General features: G+C 44.5%; 2 protein-coding genes and 1 long non-coding RNA gene across 9 annotated transcripts in view; 1 reads left to right on the top strand and 2 right to left on the bottom strand.

Moving 5' to 3' along the window:
• The window catches only part of Tns2 (tensin 2), an 18614-nt gene extending 16163 nt beyond the window's left edge, over positions 1-2451 (bottom strand). The window contains exon 1 of the mRNA XM_033763645.1: positions 2222-2451. Coding sequence (XP_033619536.1) covers positions 2222-2296 — 75 coding nt within the window. The 5' untranslated portion in view covers positions 2297-2451. The remainder of the gene's footprint in view (positions 1-2221) is intronic.
• Positions 1-14594, top strand: part of LOC104851903 — a 21550-nt gene extending 6956 nt beyond the window's left edge. For 3 of the 4 annotated variants that reach the window (XR_002024877.2, XR_004517263.1, XR_004517262.1), the window contains 2 exons: positions 101-1450; positions 3846-4274. This is a non-coding gene — a long non-coding RNA (uncharacterized LOC104851903). Of the gene's footprint in view, positions 1-100; positions 1451-3845; positions 4275-14520 lie in introns of those variants that run through there. The other variant, XR_004517261.1, reaches the window with a different exon arrangement.
• Eif4b (eukaryotic translation initiation factor 4B) overlaps positions 5651-14740 on the bottom strand; it is a 28852-nt gene continuing 19762 nt past the window's right edge. The window contains exons 8-15 of one of the 4 annotated variants that reach the window (XM_010609281.3): positions 14567-14740; positions 11857-12085; positions 10829-10941; positions 8629-8842; positions 8010-8065; positions 7105-7213; positions 6663-6735; positions 5651-6177 (exon numbers count right to left, since the gene is read on the bottom strand). In XM_010609281.3, the coding sequence (XP_010607583.1) occupies positions 6097-6177; positions 6663-6735; positions 7105-7213; positions 8010-8065; positions 8629-8842; positions 10829-10941; positions 11857-12085; positions 14567-14740 (1049 nt within the window). In that variant the 3' untranslated portion in view covers positions 5651-6096. The remainder of the gene's footprint in view (positions 6178-6662; positions 6736-7104; positions 7214-8009; positions 8066-8628; positions 8843-10828; positions 10942-11856; positions 12086-14566) is intronic. The other 3 variants (XM_010609283.3, XM_019205277.2, XM_010609284.3) reach the window with 3 other exon arrangements.

Below are 14740 nucleotides of genomic sequence, written 5' to 3'. Positions count from 1 at the left end.
TCACGGCTCCCTCCTTCCCCGGCTCCAATCCCCACGTCCCGCCGTTCCCCGCCCCCGGCCGCCTCCTTTCTCCCTCTTCTCCCCACCTTCTCCCGTGAAGCCGCACTGGCCGAGAGCAGGGAGGAAGAGAGCGCGCAGACTGGCAGAGGCCGCTGAGTGAGCAGGACTTCGCGGGCAAGGGATAGAGCTGGGCAGAGATGTGGAGAAAGATGGGCCCAGAGCACACGGGATGGGAAAACGTTGGAGAGGGGTCGACCCGGAGACATATGACTGACAGTCGAGGAAGAGATTGACCGGCGGCGGAGAGACGAGAAGAAACGGGTGAGCCAGACATGCGTAAGAAAAGGAGGGAGTCCAAAAGAGAAAAGAAACGGGACAGAAAACAGCCTGGACGCCTCAGGCTCTCTCTGCAGCCCCTTCCTCAGGAGTGGATGTGGGATCTGACCAGACCTGTTGGGGGCGCCAGAATCAGGTGAAGACACTTGGTGGCCCCAAGTCGCTGAACACCGCTCCTGATTCTCTCTACCTTATGAGAGATTTCTGTGCCATCTTTTCTCCCAAGAGGACTCTGCACAGCAGGTTCAAGCTCACACCTCCACTCCAAAGCAGCTTCAGTAGTCCCCTCTTCCCCACCTCCTGGTTTGGAGTTGGGCCATCACTAAGGTCTTACTTTCAACTCAAGTCCCAGTGGGAGGTGTTTTGTTTTATTTTGTTTTGCGGTAGTGGAGACCGAACTCAGGTCCTTGCACTTGCAAGGCAGGCACGATGCCACTGAGCTAGATCCTCGCCCCCACCCCCGTGGGAGTGCTATGATTTAACCTTACACCCTTCCTTTGCAGTGTCTGCATCTGGTACTGGATAGGAACTTCTGGAATTGAGCTAATGGGCCGTAGGGCTGGTTTGTGCTGCTCTGGAGGGGAAGGTGGTGGTGGGAGGATGAAATCGGATGTCTTAGAAGCTCTGAACCTATTGCCGTTCCTAATTCCCCAGCCCTCTTTAGCAGTGAGCATTTTTTTTCTGGGGAGGATTAATGGGGATTGAACCCAGGGTTTTGCCCATGCTAGGCAAGTGCTCTGGCCACTGAGCTATGCCCCCAGCGTAGCAGAGAGCATTTCCTGAAACTCTTCCGATGTTACTCTTCCCCACTGCAGTTTCCATGATGAAAAGGAGGGGTGGGGAGGATTCTGTGAAGCCAGTGCCGAGGGCTCCAGGCCCAGTGCCTGCCCAAAGCAGCTAGCAGTGCTGGCTGTAAGACCCTCTGGGCCTCCTTGTCTCACATGAATGTCTTCTGTGCTCTTGTCTTGGCAAAGGTTGGGAAGTCTGGTTCTGATTACAAGGGGTTGGAGTATCCGATTCCAATCTGGCTGCAGGGAAGAGGCAGGGCACGGTGACAGTGTGGACCCGACCCGACACCCACCCCCAATACTGGCATTTGGGAGGGGTGGATATGGTCAGTACTGGAAGCCTTGACTTTACTGCTCTTGGCTGAGTTAGCGCTCAGTAGGCTGTTTCAGAGGCTTCATAGAGCAGCTGGAGTTACTGGGGCCTGAAGGAAGGGATCAGAGAACTGGGAAAGCATAGGGAGGGGCCCTGGGAAGGGCAGGAGTTAAGGAAAGCCAGAGGAGTGGCAGGGATTGGAGGCTACTGGGAAAGGGCATGGCTGAAGGTCATCGTACTCTACATGAGGTGTGGAAATTTATTCATTTCTTTGGGGCCTGTTGCTACTTAGCCCTTCCCAGTACTTCTCAGGGCTGCAGCTGGGCCCTGGGATGCATGCTTTGGAAGTAGGTTCTAATCTATAGGCACAGAGGTACTTGATTGGATCCCAGCGAGGTGGGTATGGCTAGAATCACATACCCCTGCTGGTACTGCTGCTCTGCCTGGCCAATCAATAAGAGGAACTTTTTGAGGTCCCAAGGAGTTGGAAGTGGTCACAAGATAAGTAGCTGCACTTCCAGTCCAGGCTTAATTTCTACCCTCAATGTGGGTATTGAGGAGAGTAATTGTGCAGGAACCTCACGAGAAAGACTGAGAATACATCATACCGAAACAGCTTGGTGGGTTGCAATAAAAATAGGGGTTCAGGAGCCAGCCAGGCATCATTTTTACCAGCTCAGAGCAGCTGGAACTTCAGAAAGGGAGAAAGCAGAGGTGCTCTTGGAAAAAGTGAAACCAAATTTCAGGAACACCCTCTGACCTCCCTCCATGCAGGGTTTCTTACCTTGACTATGCAGAGGGAGGCCCATCTTGGTACCAAGAGTGGAACCCCCTCTTCCATGGCCTGGGGTGATCTCATGCCTGAAGCTGCACAGGTCGCTGGAGTGGAAAGGACTGGGAGGAATAAGCTTTGAGTGTGGGGCTGTCCTGGCTGGAAGACCACTGGGTCAGGAGAACTTTGTGGAGGTTTTGGGCGCTGGAAACCAGGAAGAGCGGGGGAAGGGGCAGAGCTGACTCCAGAGGCGGATCCCCTGGCTCAGGACAGAGAGTGTATTGTCCAACCAGAAGGTTGCTGCTGCTAAGCGAGGAGCAGCAGTTTCTTCCAAACTTTTTGGGGAGGCGGGGAGGGTTAGGAAAGGCAAATCCCCCTTACTTAAGGCCCTGAGGGTTACAATGGTTGCTGAGAAACGAGGCTTATTTGACAAATAGCTGCTTCCCAAGAGCAGATGTGTAGCTCTCACTTCCTGAGAAACGAGATGTGAGCTTGTATAGCACTTGAGATGACGCCCTTAGCATGAACTGGGACCCTCATTGCCTTGGGATCCAGAGCACAGAACTTGATTCTGCTAAATTGGGCTACGTGGTCTGGAGAACACAGGCCAGTCATCTGCATCTGTGTACCACACCCCGACTCCCGTTTCTAGTTGCTCAATTTCCAGGAGGCTTGCAATGAAGGCTTGATTGCCTCAGACCCGTCCTGCAGCTGGACCAAAGGGTCTACTGTGGTCACAACTGAGCACTCAGCCATGGAGCCTAGCTTTCCCGATTTTGGAATTCTAGCCTACCCTTTCTGTGCACCAAAACAGCTACTTTCAGTAAGCCTTTCCCAATTTGTCCTTCAGTATAAATGGCTTTGAAAGGCTGGAGGATGTGACTGCCCTAGACCAGCTTCTAGGGTGTAGCTGGCCCAGGAGAGCTTTGTCTTGTAGGTGCTACAGACGCCTGGGCAGCAGGAGCCTTTTTTCCCTTCAACTCTGCAACACACTGAAAGCCTCTCACATCCCAATTCACTGAGCCTCTGTATCACTCAGCTCTGCCAATTGATTCTGGAGATCAGCAGACTTGCTAAAAACTACAAAAGCAGCTGCTTTGACTGGCTAGCAAAGCCTTCTATCACTATTCCCATCTATTCTCACAAAACCCCCTCCTTGGCTCAAAGTCAAATTGTGGTGGTATCCTAGGCATCTGTCCACTACTCCCAGTGACTGAAAGGACTCTTTGCCACTTAGTCCCTTTCCTGCCTTGTAACAATGATCGGCCTGTTCTTAGCCATTTGGAAAATTCCCATTAAACCTGAGGCATGATTCAGAGAAAGCCTCTGTCCTGGTAACCCAGAGTGACCTGCCATCCAGACTGCAGCCAGCAGTGTGGAATAATTCCCATTAAACCTGAGGCATGATTCAGAGAAAGCCTCTGTCCTGGTAACCCAGAGTGACCTACCTGCCATCCAGACTGCAGCCAGCAGTGTGGAGGTTTAAGGGGGCACCACACCAATGCCGTGCTCATCATGAAGTACAGGACTCCAGGCTCAGGCAGGTGACAAAAATGAGCACAGGCCAAACATGCTAGAGGGGGAGCTGCAATGATTCCCACCCAGTTCTAACCTTTTAAGAATTGTATTTCTTTAGCTCCACCTTCTGATTTTGAACCAATCATATCTAATGCTGAGAAGAGGAGCAAGATGTCACTGCATGGCGAAACAAAACACACTGGAGTGTGGAATATGTCAAAAGAATTTCAGCATTAAAATGAATTTTAAACATCAGATTTATTTGGAGAAAACAAAACAAAAAACCCACAACCCAAAGGATGGGATTTTACATCTCAAGACATCTCCCAGGTAGTAAGTCTACAGATTACAAATCATTTTCATATAAGATATTTTTGTACAAATTTTACATGGATTCAGGAGTGGGACATAAACCAATCCCTGTTTAGTGGGGCAAGGAAGGGGAGTGGGGCAAAACAGCTTTTTTGGGTGCAACTATTTGGAAGGAGAGCAGACATGAAGAGGGCAAACTCTACCTTTTCATTATCTACAACCAATGGTTTAAAAAGCAAACCTGTTCAACTCAGGGTATGTCTAAAAGCCCACTTCCTAGCTACTGCCAACCCCACCAATTTGAGGGTAATTCTCTGGGTGTACCTTTAGTCCACTGGATGAATGGCCCATTTCATACACACCCAACCCCTGCAGGGCTAGAGAGGGTCTAACCTGGGACCATGGGAGAAGAGCTCGTAAATAGAGACCACGCTACCCTCATATACCAAGGGGACAAATCCCATCTACCAAGCTGACCCCCAAAGGTGCACATAAAAGCTATTGTGTTGCAAGAGAAACCAGAATCTTGTTAAATAGATCTTTCATTTTTTTTCTCTCAAGGGAAGCTAAAAACCACACTCCCTCCCTCAAGCAAAAAAACCACACTGGTCTAGGCCACATTATAAACCCAAGCATTTGTGTGGGATTTCACTGAAGACTTGTAAAAAAACCAAAACAAAACCAAAAAACAGAACCCATACACCACAATCAAGGTTATAAGAAAAGCTTCCAACGTAACTGTCCCTAGTCCATACTTATTCATCACCAAAGATCAATCTAGAGTTTTGTGATCTAGAGAAGGGACCAGAGCAGCAGGAGCAGGCATGGAGGGAAGGAATGAGAATCAAGACATCAAAGAGCTGATTTGTTTGAGAAAAGCATTGATTCATCACGTCACAGCATCCAGTGGCTGACATATAAAATGCCTAAGAAGTCATGTTGTGACTTATCTAGAAACTAGTCTTTGGGAGGTGAGAGTAGCATGAGGAACATGAGAGATGGCTAAGACTCTGGCATTATTATTTTGGTCGAGACAGGGTCTCACGTAGTTCATACTGGCCTCAAAAAACTTGCTATGTAGTCCAGGCTGGCCTCAAACTCACAGAGATCCTCCTGCCTCAGCCTCCCAAGCACTGGGATTACAGGTGTGTACCACCACACCGGGCCCTAAGAGTTTGAATTTGTTAAAGCTTCAAGGTTAAAAAAAAAAAAAAAAAAAAAAAAAGAATATATTTCAACTTTCAGAAAGAGTAAGAGAAAGGACAAAACCGGGACAAGACTGGAAATTCCCATGACCCTTAAGTGCTTCCTGCTCCATCAAACAACCATTCATGTGTTTACTGGAGGTCATACCATTTCCTCCTACTGCCTGGCACAAAATAAATCCATCACCTCCCAAAAGCTTCTTTTCCAAGCACGATTTCCCCATTATTTTGGTCCCAACCAGTCTTATTCTTTAGTGGCCTGTAGACACACTCCCAGCTACCCCCCTGGGGGGTAAAAAATAAAGTTATTTCCCCTAGGCTGGCCCCAACAATCAGAATTAAAATAAGAGGCAGGGCTGGCAGCCTCCTGGAGACAATTTGAGACACTCACTCTACCTTTCCAAAGATGGAAAGTTTATTCAGATAATGCTTGAGAATTCATATATGCCACAATAGGGTAAGAATGAAAAGGTAGAAATCTCACTGTTCCTTATCCCTCCCCTACTGCCCAAAGATTCCAGGCATCATATCACTGTCATTACCATTTCTGCTAAATGGAGCCCCCTAGGCACTAATCACACAGGCAGCTGCAACTGCATGGTACCCTAAGAACACACCACAACTTTTCCATTAAAAAGCTGTAGTCTCTGTCTCTCTGGCTATTCTCCGGTTACTTCAATACTTTAAAGGCTGCAGCATCATGCAACAGAATTTCATTTTTTAAAAAAAAAGTTAAGAAAGATCTCCAGGAGATGGTGAGTTTTATTTTGCCTTGTCTGGATAGAGGTTTGATTTGCTCTTGAATGTTCCAGGGTGGAGAAAGACTAGGAGAAAGCACAGGCTGTTTGAGGTCTACTCAGCGTAGTCTTCTCCTTCATTTTCATCTTCACCATCCACGGAAAGAGCAGCATACTTGCTTGCAGAACTGAACTTCTATAAAAGATGAGAGTGACAAGATAATGAAGGCCTTGGATTCTCATGTCAAAAATCACAAAAGAGGTAGATGTGGTAGTGCATCCCAGCATCCCTGTGATCCCAGCACCTGGGAGGCTAAGCAGAGGACTACAGATTTGAGGCCAGCCTGGACTCCATAGCCAGACCTTGTCTCAAAAAACCAAAACAAAGGATGCTGAAACTTCGGCAAAGGAGGGACAAAGGTTCAGAATATGCCTATGTGCTTGCTCATTGCATCTTCTAGAGCAGCTAGGGAAGAGGGTCAGCCATATGGTACTTCTTAACTTGCAGGAGGAGCAATGAAAAAAGGTGGCACTGGGTAAAAAAACCCCATCTAAACTTCCTTCACTAATTTGAAGAAACATCTATACCTTACTCCTAACCACTTTGCAGTACCAAATGTGAAGGGGAGCCCAAGAGCAAGCGTGAACAAGAGAAGTTGAGGGTAAGCCTTTAACACTCACGGAGGCTGGATTTTCCTCAGATTTCTTTGGCTCAGGTGCAGATCTAAAGTCTTGATCCTTTTTGCCATCTTTCCTGCAGATTTAAACGTAAATTGCATCTCTGAAGGACTCCTCCAAAGCACACAGGCCCAGGTGTACTTTTTTTTTTTCTTGTACCAGGGATAGAACTCAGATTCCTGCTCTTGCGAGGCAAGCAGTGGCACCACTAGGTAAATCCCCGGCACCCCCAGGTGCACTTTTGAAGCACTGGACAGGCACATATCCACGAGTCAACAGTCTGTGCTCTCTGAGCACTGTATTATTTCCAGATTCTCCAATACAACTACTGTATAAACTATAAACTGAAGTCAATAGTGTTTGGAGAACCAACAAAATTCCTAATCACAAAGACCCATGAATCTAATGTTAGTTAAAAGACTTACAAATAAGAACCCATGCATACCTATCTGTCTCCTTCCAGTGGTCTTTATTCCCTCCATCTCCTGGACCACGGCTGGAGTTCCCAGTTTGGCCTTTTTGGACATTTATCCCATCTATTTTATTTTCATCTGCTTGAGCAGAAATGCAAAAACAAATCAAAGGCAAATAAAATGATCAATTTCTGTGTTTCAGATTTGCTTTAAGCTAAAGAATACTGGGCCCACATGTGCTGAGAGAAATTAAGCCTCACACCAATGCAACTTTCCTCCAAAGCCCCTCTTCCCATATGCTCTGTATCACCCAGCACCTCCAAACCAAATAGGTCCTATTAGAACTTCCCCTGGAGGATTCAGTCTTCTTAAAAAAGAAAAGCAGACTGGAAATAAGGACTATGATTTTCTATAGTAATTTTGGCCAATGATGGTGACATTTCTAATTTTGACAGGCATATTAATTTCCAAACTCCAAACTTTCTCCAAAGTGGCCACTCCTGCCCTCTACTGGTAGAAAAAGGCAGATAATCAAAGCATGGTCAACACAAAGTCAGGTGCAAGATACAAGGACTGAACTGATTTCTTGATTATTGGGTACAGAGCCCGTTCCTACACCATAACAATATCCTGGGTTCAATAGCAGCACTGTGGGAAAAAGAAACTTTAGATTCCAGTTATATTTTCATTTAGACTTCTAACTATATGAAAACCTCCTATTTCCACCCCACTTTGTGTGTGTGTGTGTGTGTTTTTTTTTTTTTTTTTTTTTTTTGAGACAGGGTCTCACTATGTGGTTGAGACTGACCTGGAACTCACTATGTAGCCCAGGCTGGTCTCGAACTCACAGTGATCCTCCTGCCTCCGCCTCCCAAGTGCTGGGATTACAGGCGTGCACCACCGCGCCCGGCTCCTATTTCCGTTTGTATGGTCTTACCTTTCCTTGCTGGTCCTTCCTCAGAAGGCTGAGCTGGAGCTACTTTCCCCCCACCGCTAGAAGGAAAACATTTATTAGTTGTTTCAGAGAGAAAACAGGTAAGAAACTTACTCTGAAATTGAAGTAAGCATTACAGAAAACAAACAAGAAACTCCATTATTTAATGTTCTGGAATATTAAAATACAAGATGATAATAAAAGCAGTGATTTATATACTTGTACCACATATTTTTACAATTATCATAACTGTGCAAGATAAATGGCAGTATCGTTTTATAAGAGAAGACTTAAGAGATGTGAGACTTAAAAGAAGTGACCTCCAAGGCAACTGCCAATGGATGCTGGTGAGAAGACTTATTCTGAAATACTCTCATCATCACCATTTTCATTCAAGCCACCCAAGTGATGTCAACTGGCTATCAAGATTCTAGAAATTCTCAAAATTCTGATGACTGGCTCTAAATGAACCAGCTCCAGCACAGCACTGAATGTAAACTAAGAGAATAAAGTCAACATAACCATAACACTGTTATAAAGTCAACATCCCACAGGGAGCTTTCCATGCTAACATGAGATCTCTAACTCCGGGCTAACAAGCTGCTGTTCCAAGCCGACTCACCTTGTAGGGGATTGCTGCTCTGTGTCTGAGCTCTGAGATCGAGCAGGAGGGTTAGAACTTCGCTTCACCCATGCATTCTCCTTTGGTGGAGGGGCTGGCATTACCTTTAGAGGCTGATCAGGTTTGGGAGGCTTAGAAGTTGGAGAGTGACAGTCTTCCTCCTTACTGAGTGTTTCATTTTCTAGAGACTTCTCACTCTCTCTCCTTCGGGCATCTGTGAAGTCAAAATGGGAAGGTGAAATTATCAGAGGGAAAAACAAAGATATTACAACATGATAATTACCAAGTCATAAAGGAGCAGAAAATTCTTGTTTGTTTTGAGACAGGGTCTTCCTATTTAGTTCAGGTTGATGTTAAACTCACTATGCAGTCCAGGGTGGCCTTGAACTTGCAGTGATCCCCCTGGCCGACTCTCCTCAGTGCTGGGATTACAGATGTACGCCATCAAGCTTGGCTCTGCCATTATTTTTACTTTTTTTGTTGTTGTTTGGTTGTTTTTCCAGACAGGGTCTGGCTACATAGTTCAACCTGGCCTTAAACTCATTTATGTAGCCCAGGCTGGCCCTGAACTTACAGTGATCCTCCTGCCTCAGCCTCCCTCATGCTGGGATTACAGGCAGGTGTTACCATGCCTGGAATATCATTATTTTTAAATGGAGACCCTAATTTGTCTCCCAACAGAATGAATTATCCCTCAACCAATATTTTCCACATGTTATTTTGAGACAAATGATTTACTGGTGCACAGAGGAATAGAAAGAACAGTAAGTTGTGTGTGTATCTTAAAGGATAGCTATCTGGTTTGTCCTAGGAAAGAATGAGTATTCTTTATTTTAGAGTTACAGCTTTCCTGGGCCAGGGATTTAGCTCTGTGGTGCTGCCACCTGCCTTACAAGCTCAAGAACCTGTGTTAGATCCCTGGTACAAAATAACAACAACAACAAAAAAACATTACAGCTTTCCAGGCTGGGAATTTAGCTAAGTGGTGCCACTGCCTGCCTTGCAAGTAAAAGGTCCTGAGTTGGGTCCCTGGTACCAAAGAATTATAGCTTTCCTACCTATACTTCTAATGTCCTTACCTGGAAAAATGGCATGTATGCATGAGAGAAAAGTACTATGGTGAAAGCCCAAACTTCAGTAACCATGCTCAGTTTCAACCCAGCTCAACACACATGTGATACAAAACCACATTTATACAGTAATAAAAACACACAGGATTGTGGGTGTGTTTAAAGGACACTAAGTGTCTCCTTAAAATAAGAAGCGTATTTTTTTGAGACAGGGTCTCACTATGTAGTTGAGACTGACCCGGAACTCACTATGTAGCCCAGGCTGGTCTGGAACTCACAGTGATCCTCCTGCCTCCGCCTCCCAAGTGCTGGGATTACAGGCGTGCACCACCACACCTGGCCTTGAGAAGCCTATTAACCGAGACGTTATGTAAAGGTAACAATTCCCAATGATGAATGTCATTATATTGTATATCTAAAATGTACCAACAAAATAAAAGAAGCCTATTATATGTCAGAATCTTTCTACATTTTAAATGCAAACTCTCTACAAAAGTAGGCATTAAAAAAAAAAAAAAAAAAAAAAAAAAAATCACCCCAGTGACGACATGCTTCAACCCAAATGCAAAAAGGGGCATTATATCCTGTTACTGAGAAATGACATTGTTATGAATTATTTCTCCTACAACACTTGGACGAATTTCCAAATCATTCTGGCCCTGATCCTTATTTCGAAATATTCACATACTCATTTAACGGTGGGAGGAAGAGCTTTTAAAAAACACTGGATCACAGTAACCTAAGCAGATACTGCAACTGAAGCATTAAGGTTTTCAAAACCGTAGAAGGGCTTTCGAGCAATCAGTAATCAGTGAGGAACAATGCAGACTAGAGTAACATTCCTTGAGAACACTGCTCTAGTCATATACAACATCAAAAAAGCCTCGCTCTGGGAACAGCTGAGACTCCAGGCCCACTACTAACTGCTGAATAAGACAAACATAAAATGAAGGGAAAAACTTAACAGTAAAGTACACACTTTACTGGAGTAAAGAGAATATTCTCAGACACTTTTGGAATAAATGACTGAAAACGCAGATCAACTGATACTAACTCAAGAGTTTATAACTGAATATTGTAAAGTCTCTTTGCTCTGGACAATGTATAGAAAACAACAATATGATACCCACCCTGGTCTGACTTACTTCTGCCAGATGGGGCTGAGGTCCCAGTCTGTGATGATTCACTTCCTGTCCTTGACCTTTCCCGTTCCTGAGTTTCTTCACTTCGCCAGCTTGGGTGTCTGCAAAGAAAGAGAGTTAACAATAAGTACACTGTGTTCTGCAGAATGCTGATGATCCTCTAAAAAATCATTTACTAATATTTTATCATATGTCTACCCTGAAGCAACACTTAGATAACACAATCAGCTTAATATACACAGGTAAACAGAAGCACAAAATAATTTTTAGCCTACATGTAACATAAAACATTTTTTATTTTACCCCAAGACTATGAAAATAAGTCAATATAGTTTTTAAATTTTGTAATATAGCTGATGCAACAGAAACTTGATTCCATTCATCTCGCCACAGTGGGGTCCTTTTCTCTATATATTACAGCTAAGAGCCAGCAAGTTTTTCTTAAAGGGCTACATGTATTTATAAAAACATGCACAGCGGGCCAGGGATTTAGCTCAGTGGTGCCACCACCTGCCTCTCAAGTGCAAGGTCCTGATTTCAATCTCTGGTACTCGCAAAAAAAAAAAAAAAAGTTTTGCCTGGCTTGGTGGCATATGCCTGCAATCCCAGCAATCAGGAGGCTGAGGCAGGAGGATCGCTGTGAGTTCGAGACCATCTTGAGTTACATGAGTCCCAGGTCAGCCTCAACTACATAGTGAGACCCTATCTCACCCACCCCCAGGGGCCACGTATTTAGCTCAGTGGTTCCACCGTCTGCCTCGCAAGAACAAGGACCCGAATTCGATCCCCCATAAAAACAAACAAACAAAAAAAACCCATGCCCAAATCAAAACAAATGCAGACCCTAATTTGCTCACTCATGTATTATCATTGTGACAGATATAGCACAGCAGGCCTTTTGAAAATTTCAAGGTCAGAGAACTCTGTTGTGCGAAACTGTCCCACACAAAGCTCCCAAATGCCCCCATTAAACACTGAAAATGCAGATGGAAAATCCACAGATGAGATAACCTCACCTCTCCCGAGGCCGTCGTTCTAGTTTTGGCTCATCCAACTGACGCTGCAGTTTCTCCTGCTCTTTCTGTAGCCGTTCCTCTACTTCTCTTTCTCTAGCAGCCGTGTCAACAGGCTTTGCTCCTCCAAAGATAGAAGCCGCTCGACTGGACTGGGAGGTGCTAGCAGAGGAATCATCTTCCTTAGGAGTACTCCGAGGCTTTAGATTCAGTTTGGGTCTTTGGGGGGGACCTAAGTTAAATGAAACTCTAAGTAATAGTTTTCTAAATCACCAGAAGCTGATGGCTGAAAGCCTGACTGATTTCCAGACATGGCTTTTAGGAAATGCTACATGGAGATTCAGGTTAACTGATCCAGCAGAGAAGGTGGAAGAGAGTGGCTTAAATAGTAGTGTAAATAATCAAGCTCCATTATTCTTTCTCTACCACAACTGTGATACAGAACCAGACTGTCAGAAAGACTAAAGAGGATAATCACTTAAGTGGTAAATTAATCATTTTATCATAATTACTTTTACTTGGGAAGAATTTTTCAACTATGATCAATTACTGAACAAAATGATCTTGTTCAAGAATCTAGTCTCGCCTGGGCGTGGTGGCGCACGCCTGTAATCCCAGCACTCAGGAGGCTGAGGCAGGAGGATCACTGTGAGTTCGAGACCAGCCCAGGCTACATAGTGGGTTCTAGGTCAGTCTCAACTACATAGTGAGACCCTGTCTCAAAACAAAACAAAAACAAACAAACAAACAAACAACAAAAAAAAAAACCCCAAACCAAACCAAAACAAAAAAACCACCTCAAAAAACACACAAAACAAAGAATCTATTTTCACCAGGCGTGGTGGAGCACGCTTGTAATCCTGGCACTTGGAAGGCTGAGGCAAGAGGAACACCATGAGTTCAGGCCAGCCTGGACTAAACACAGGGAGACTACATTTCAAAAAAACAGCAACAAGGGCCAGGGATTTAGCTCAGTGGTTCCGCCACCTACCTCGCCAGTATAAGGACCCGAGTTCGATCCTCAGTACCCTCCCCCAAAAAGCAACAAAAACAAGCCCAATTTGGTGAGACTGTCCAGTAAAGAAATGCTATAAACTAGGTTGTATAACATTTATTCATATGAAAGATATTATGACTAGAACTGTGTTCAGTGAAGACTTCCGAGTAGTAAGACCTGATCAGTTCTGAAAGCCAAGCAGGCATGCAGTGGAGTGGATGTAGAAGATGATGGTGAAGGAAACTAAGCAATAGAAGACCTCAGTATGTGAAATGAAAATGGAGACCTTTTAGGACAAGAGACACATGAAAGTCTAAGAGGTGGGGAACCATCTCATTAGATCATGTTCCAGAAAGACTTCTGGGGGCAGGAAAAATATTAGGAGGCAACTCCATAAGGTCCAAACAAAGGCAGCAGCAGTGACGCCTACTGCCTGCCTGTACAGAGTAGTAAATGCCCAACAAATTTTTTTGTTGTTGTCTTATCTGAAGAGACAGGTAAGTCATGTTTTTAAAAATGAAAGATAAAGCTGGGGATTTAGCTCAGCGGCACTGAGCCTGCCTTGCAAGCACAAAAATAAAAGGTAGGGCTGGGGATGTAGCTGAGTAGCACAGCACCTGACTAGCATGTGTGAGGCCCTGAGTTCAATTACACACACACACACACACACACACACACACACACACACACACACACAGTTGTGTGTGTGTCGCGACGTTCTATTACACACACACACACACACACACACACACACACACACACACACACACACACACACACACACACACACACACACACACACACACACACACACAGTATTAGAAAACTAGAAATACTGAAATTTCTGTTCTGAGGAAAAAAGTCTTAAATGCAGTATTCTGATGGATTTTTATTTTATTTTTTTTGGTACAGGGGATCAAATTCAGGACCTTGCAGGTAGCAGAACCACTGAGCTAACTCCCTGGTCCTCTTGGATATTTTTTACCATGCTGTTTTCTAATTAGTTGCTAAAGTCTTATCTTCATTTCTCAGAGAATAAGAGACAGTAGTATAGATCTAAAGTCCCTGACACAAAGCTCAAAACCAATGGATGTCAAATAATTCAAGACCAAGAATGCTGGGACAGGCCCTAACTCTTCTGATTGCATCACTGAAATTGGAACATAAATGGTGGCTACTTATTAATAACTTCTAATAATTAAACTTAATAGTATGTTTTAAGTTCTAGCATTAGAGGCATAATTTTAGAATAAGCATACCAAAATCTTACCATGGTCTGACAAACATCAATTATTGTAGCACAATGGAACCTAAGCCAGCAATACTTACTTCATTATTAAGCTCAGAGCACCGATTACTGGCTATGGGACTATTTATCTGAATTTCATTTCCTTCACTTCAAAATTGGGCTTAACATGCTCAAGTGAAATTTACTGAATGCGATCACAACATAAAAGGCCATACACAGCTGGGGATTTAGCTCAGTGGTTCTGCTGCCTGTCTCACAAGCGCAAGGATCTGAGTTTGATCCCCGGTACCAAAAAACAAAAAAAAAATCTTAATTTTTAACTTACCTGGTAAATTTTAGCTGAAAAAAATCTAGGTACAAAGTCATTTAACATTATTGCCATTATATTGTCCTCTCTGCCAATGTTCAAATTTTCCCCCAGTTTTTCCAGTGTCTATTCCACCATCTAAGCCAGAAACAATGATTACCTCTGTCATCACGCCTGTAATCATCCCGGGAGTAATCATCCCTGGAGCCCCAGGGCCGATCATCCCGTCTGTCATAGCGGTCTTCATAGCGGTCTCCTCCTCCTCTGTAGTCGTCATCTCTACGGTACCCACTACCAAAGGCTCTTCTGCCACTGCCTACTCTGGAATCATAGC

Source organism: Fukomys damarensis, unplaced genomic scaffold (genome assembly GCF_012274545.1).
Source record: "Fukomys damarensis isolate Sample0158 unplaced genomic scaffold, DMR_v1.0_HiC HiC_scaffold_15, whole genome shotgun sequence".
NCBI lineage: Eukaryota > Metazoa > Chordata > Mammalia > Rodentia > Bathyergidae > Fukomys > Fukomys damarensis.
The sequence above is the reverse complement of the archived record's forward strand: the minus strand, read 5'-3'. Positions and strand labels throughout refer to the sequence as shown.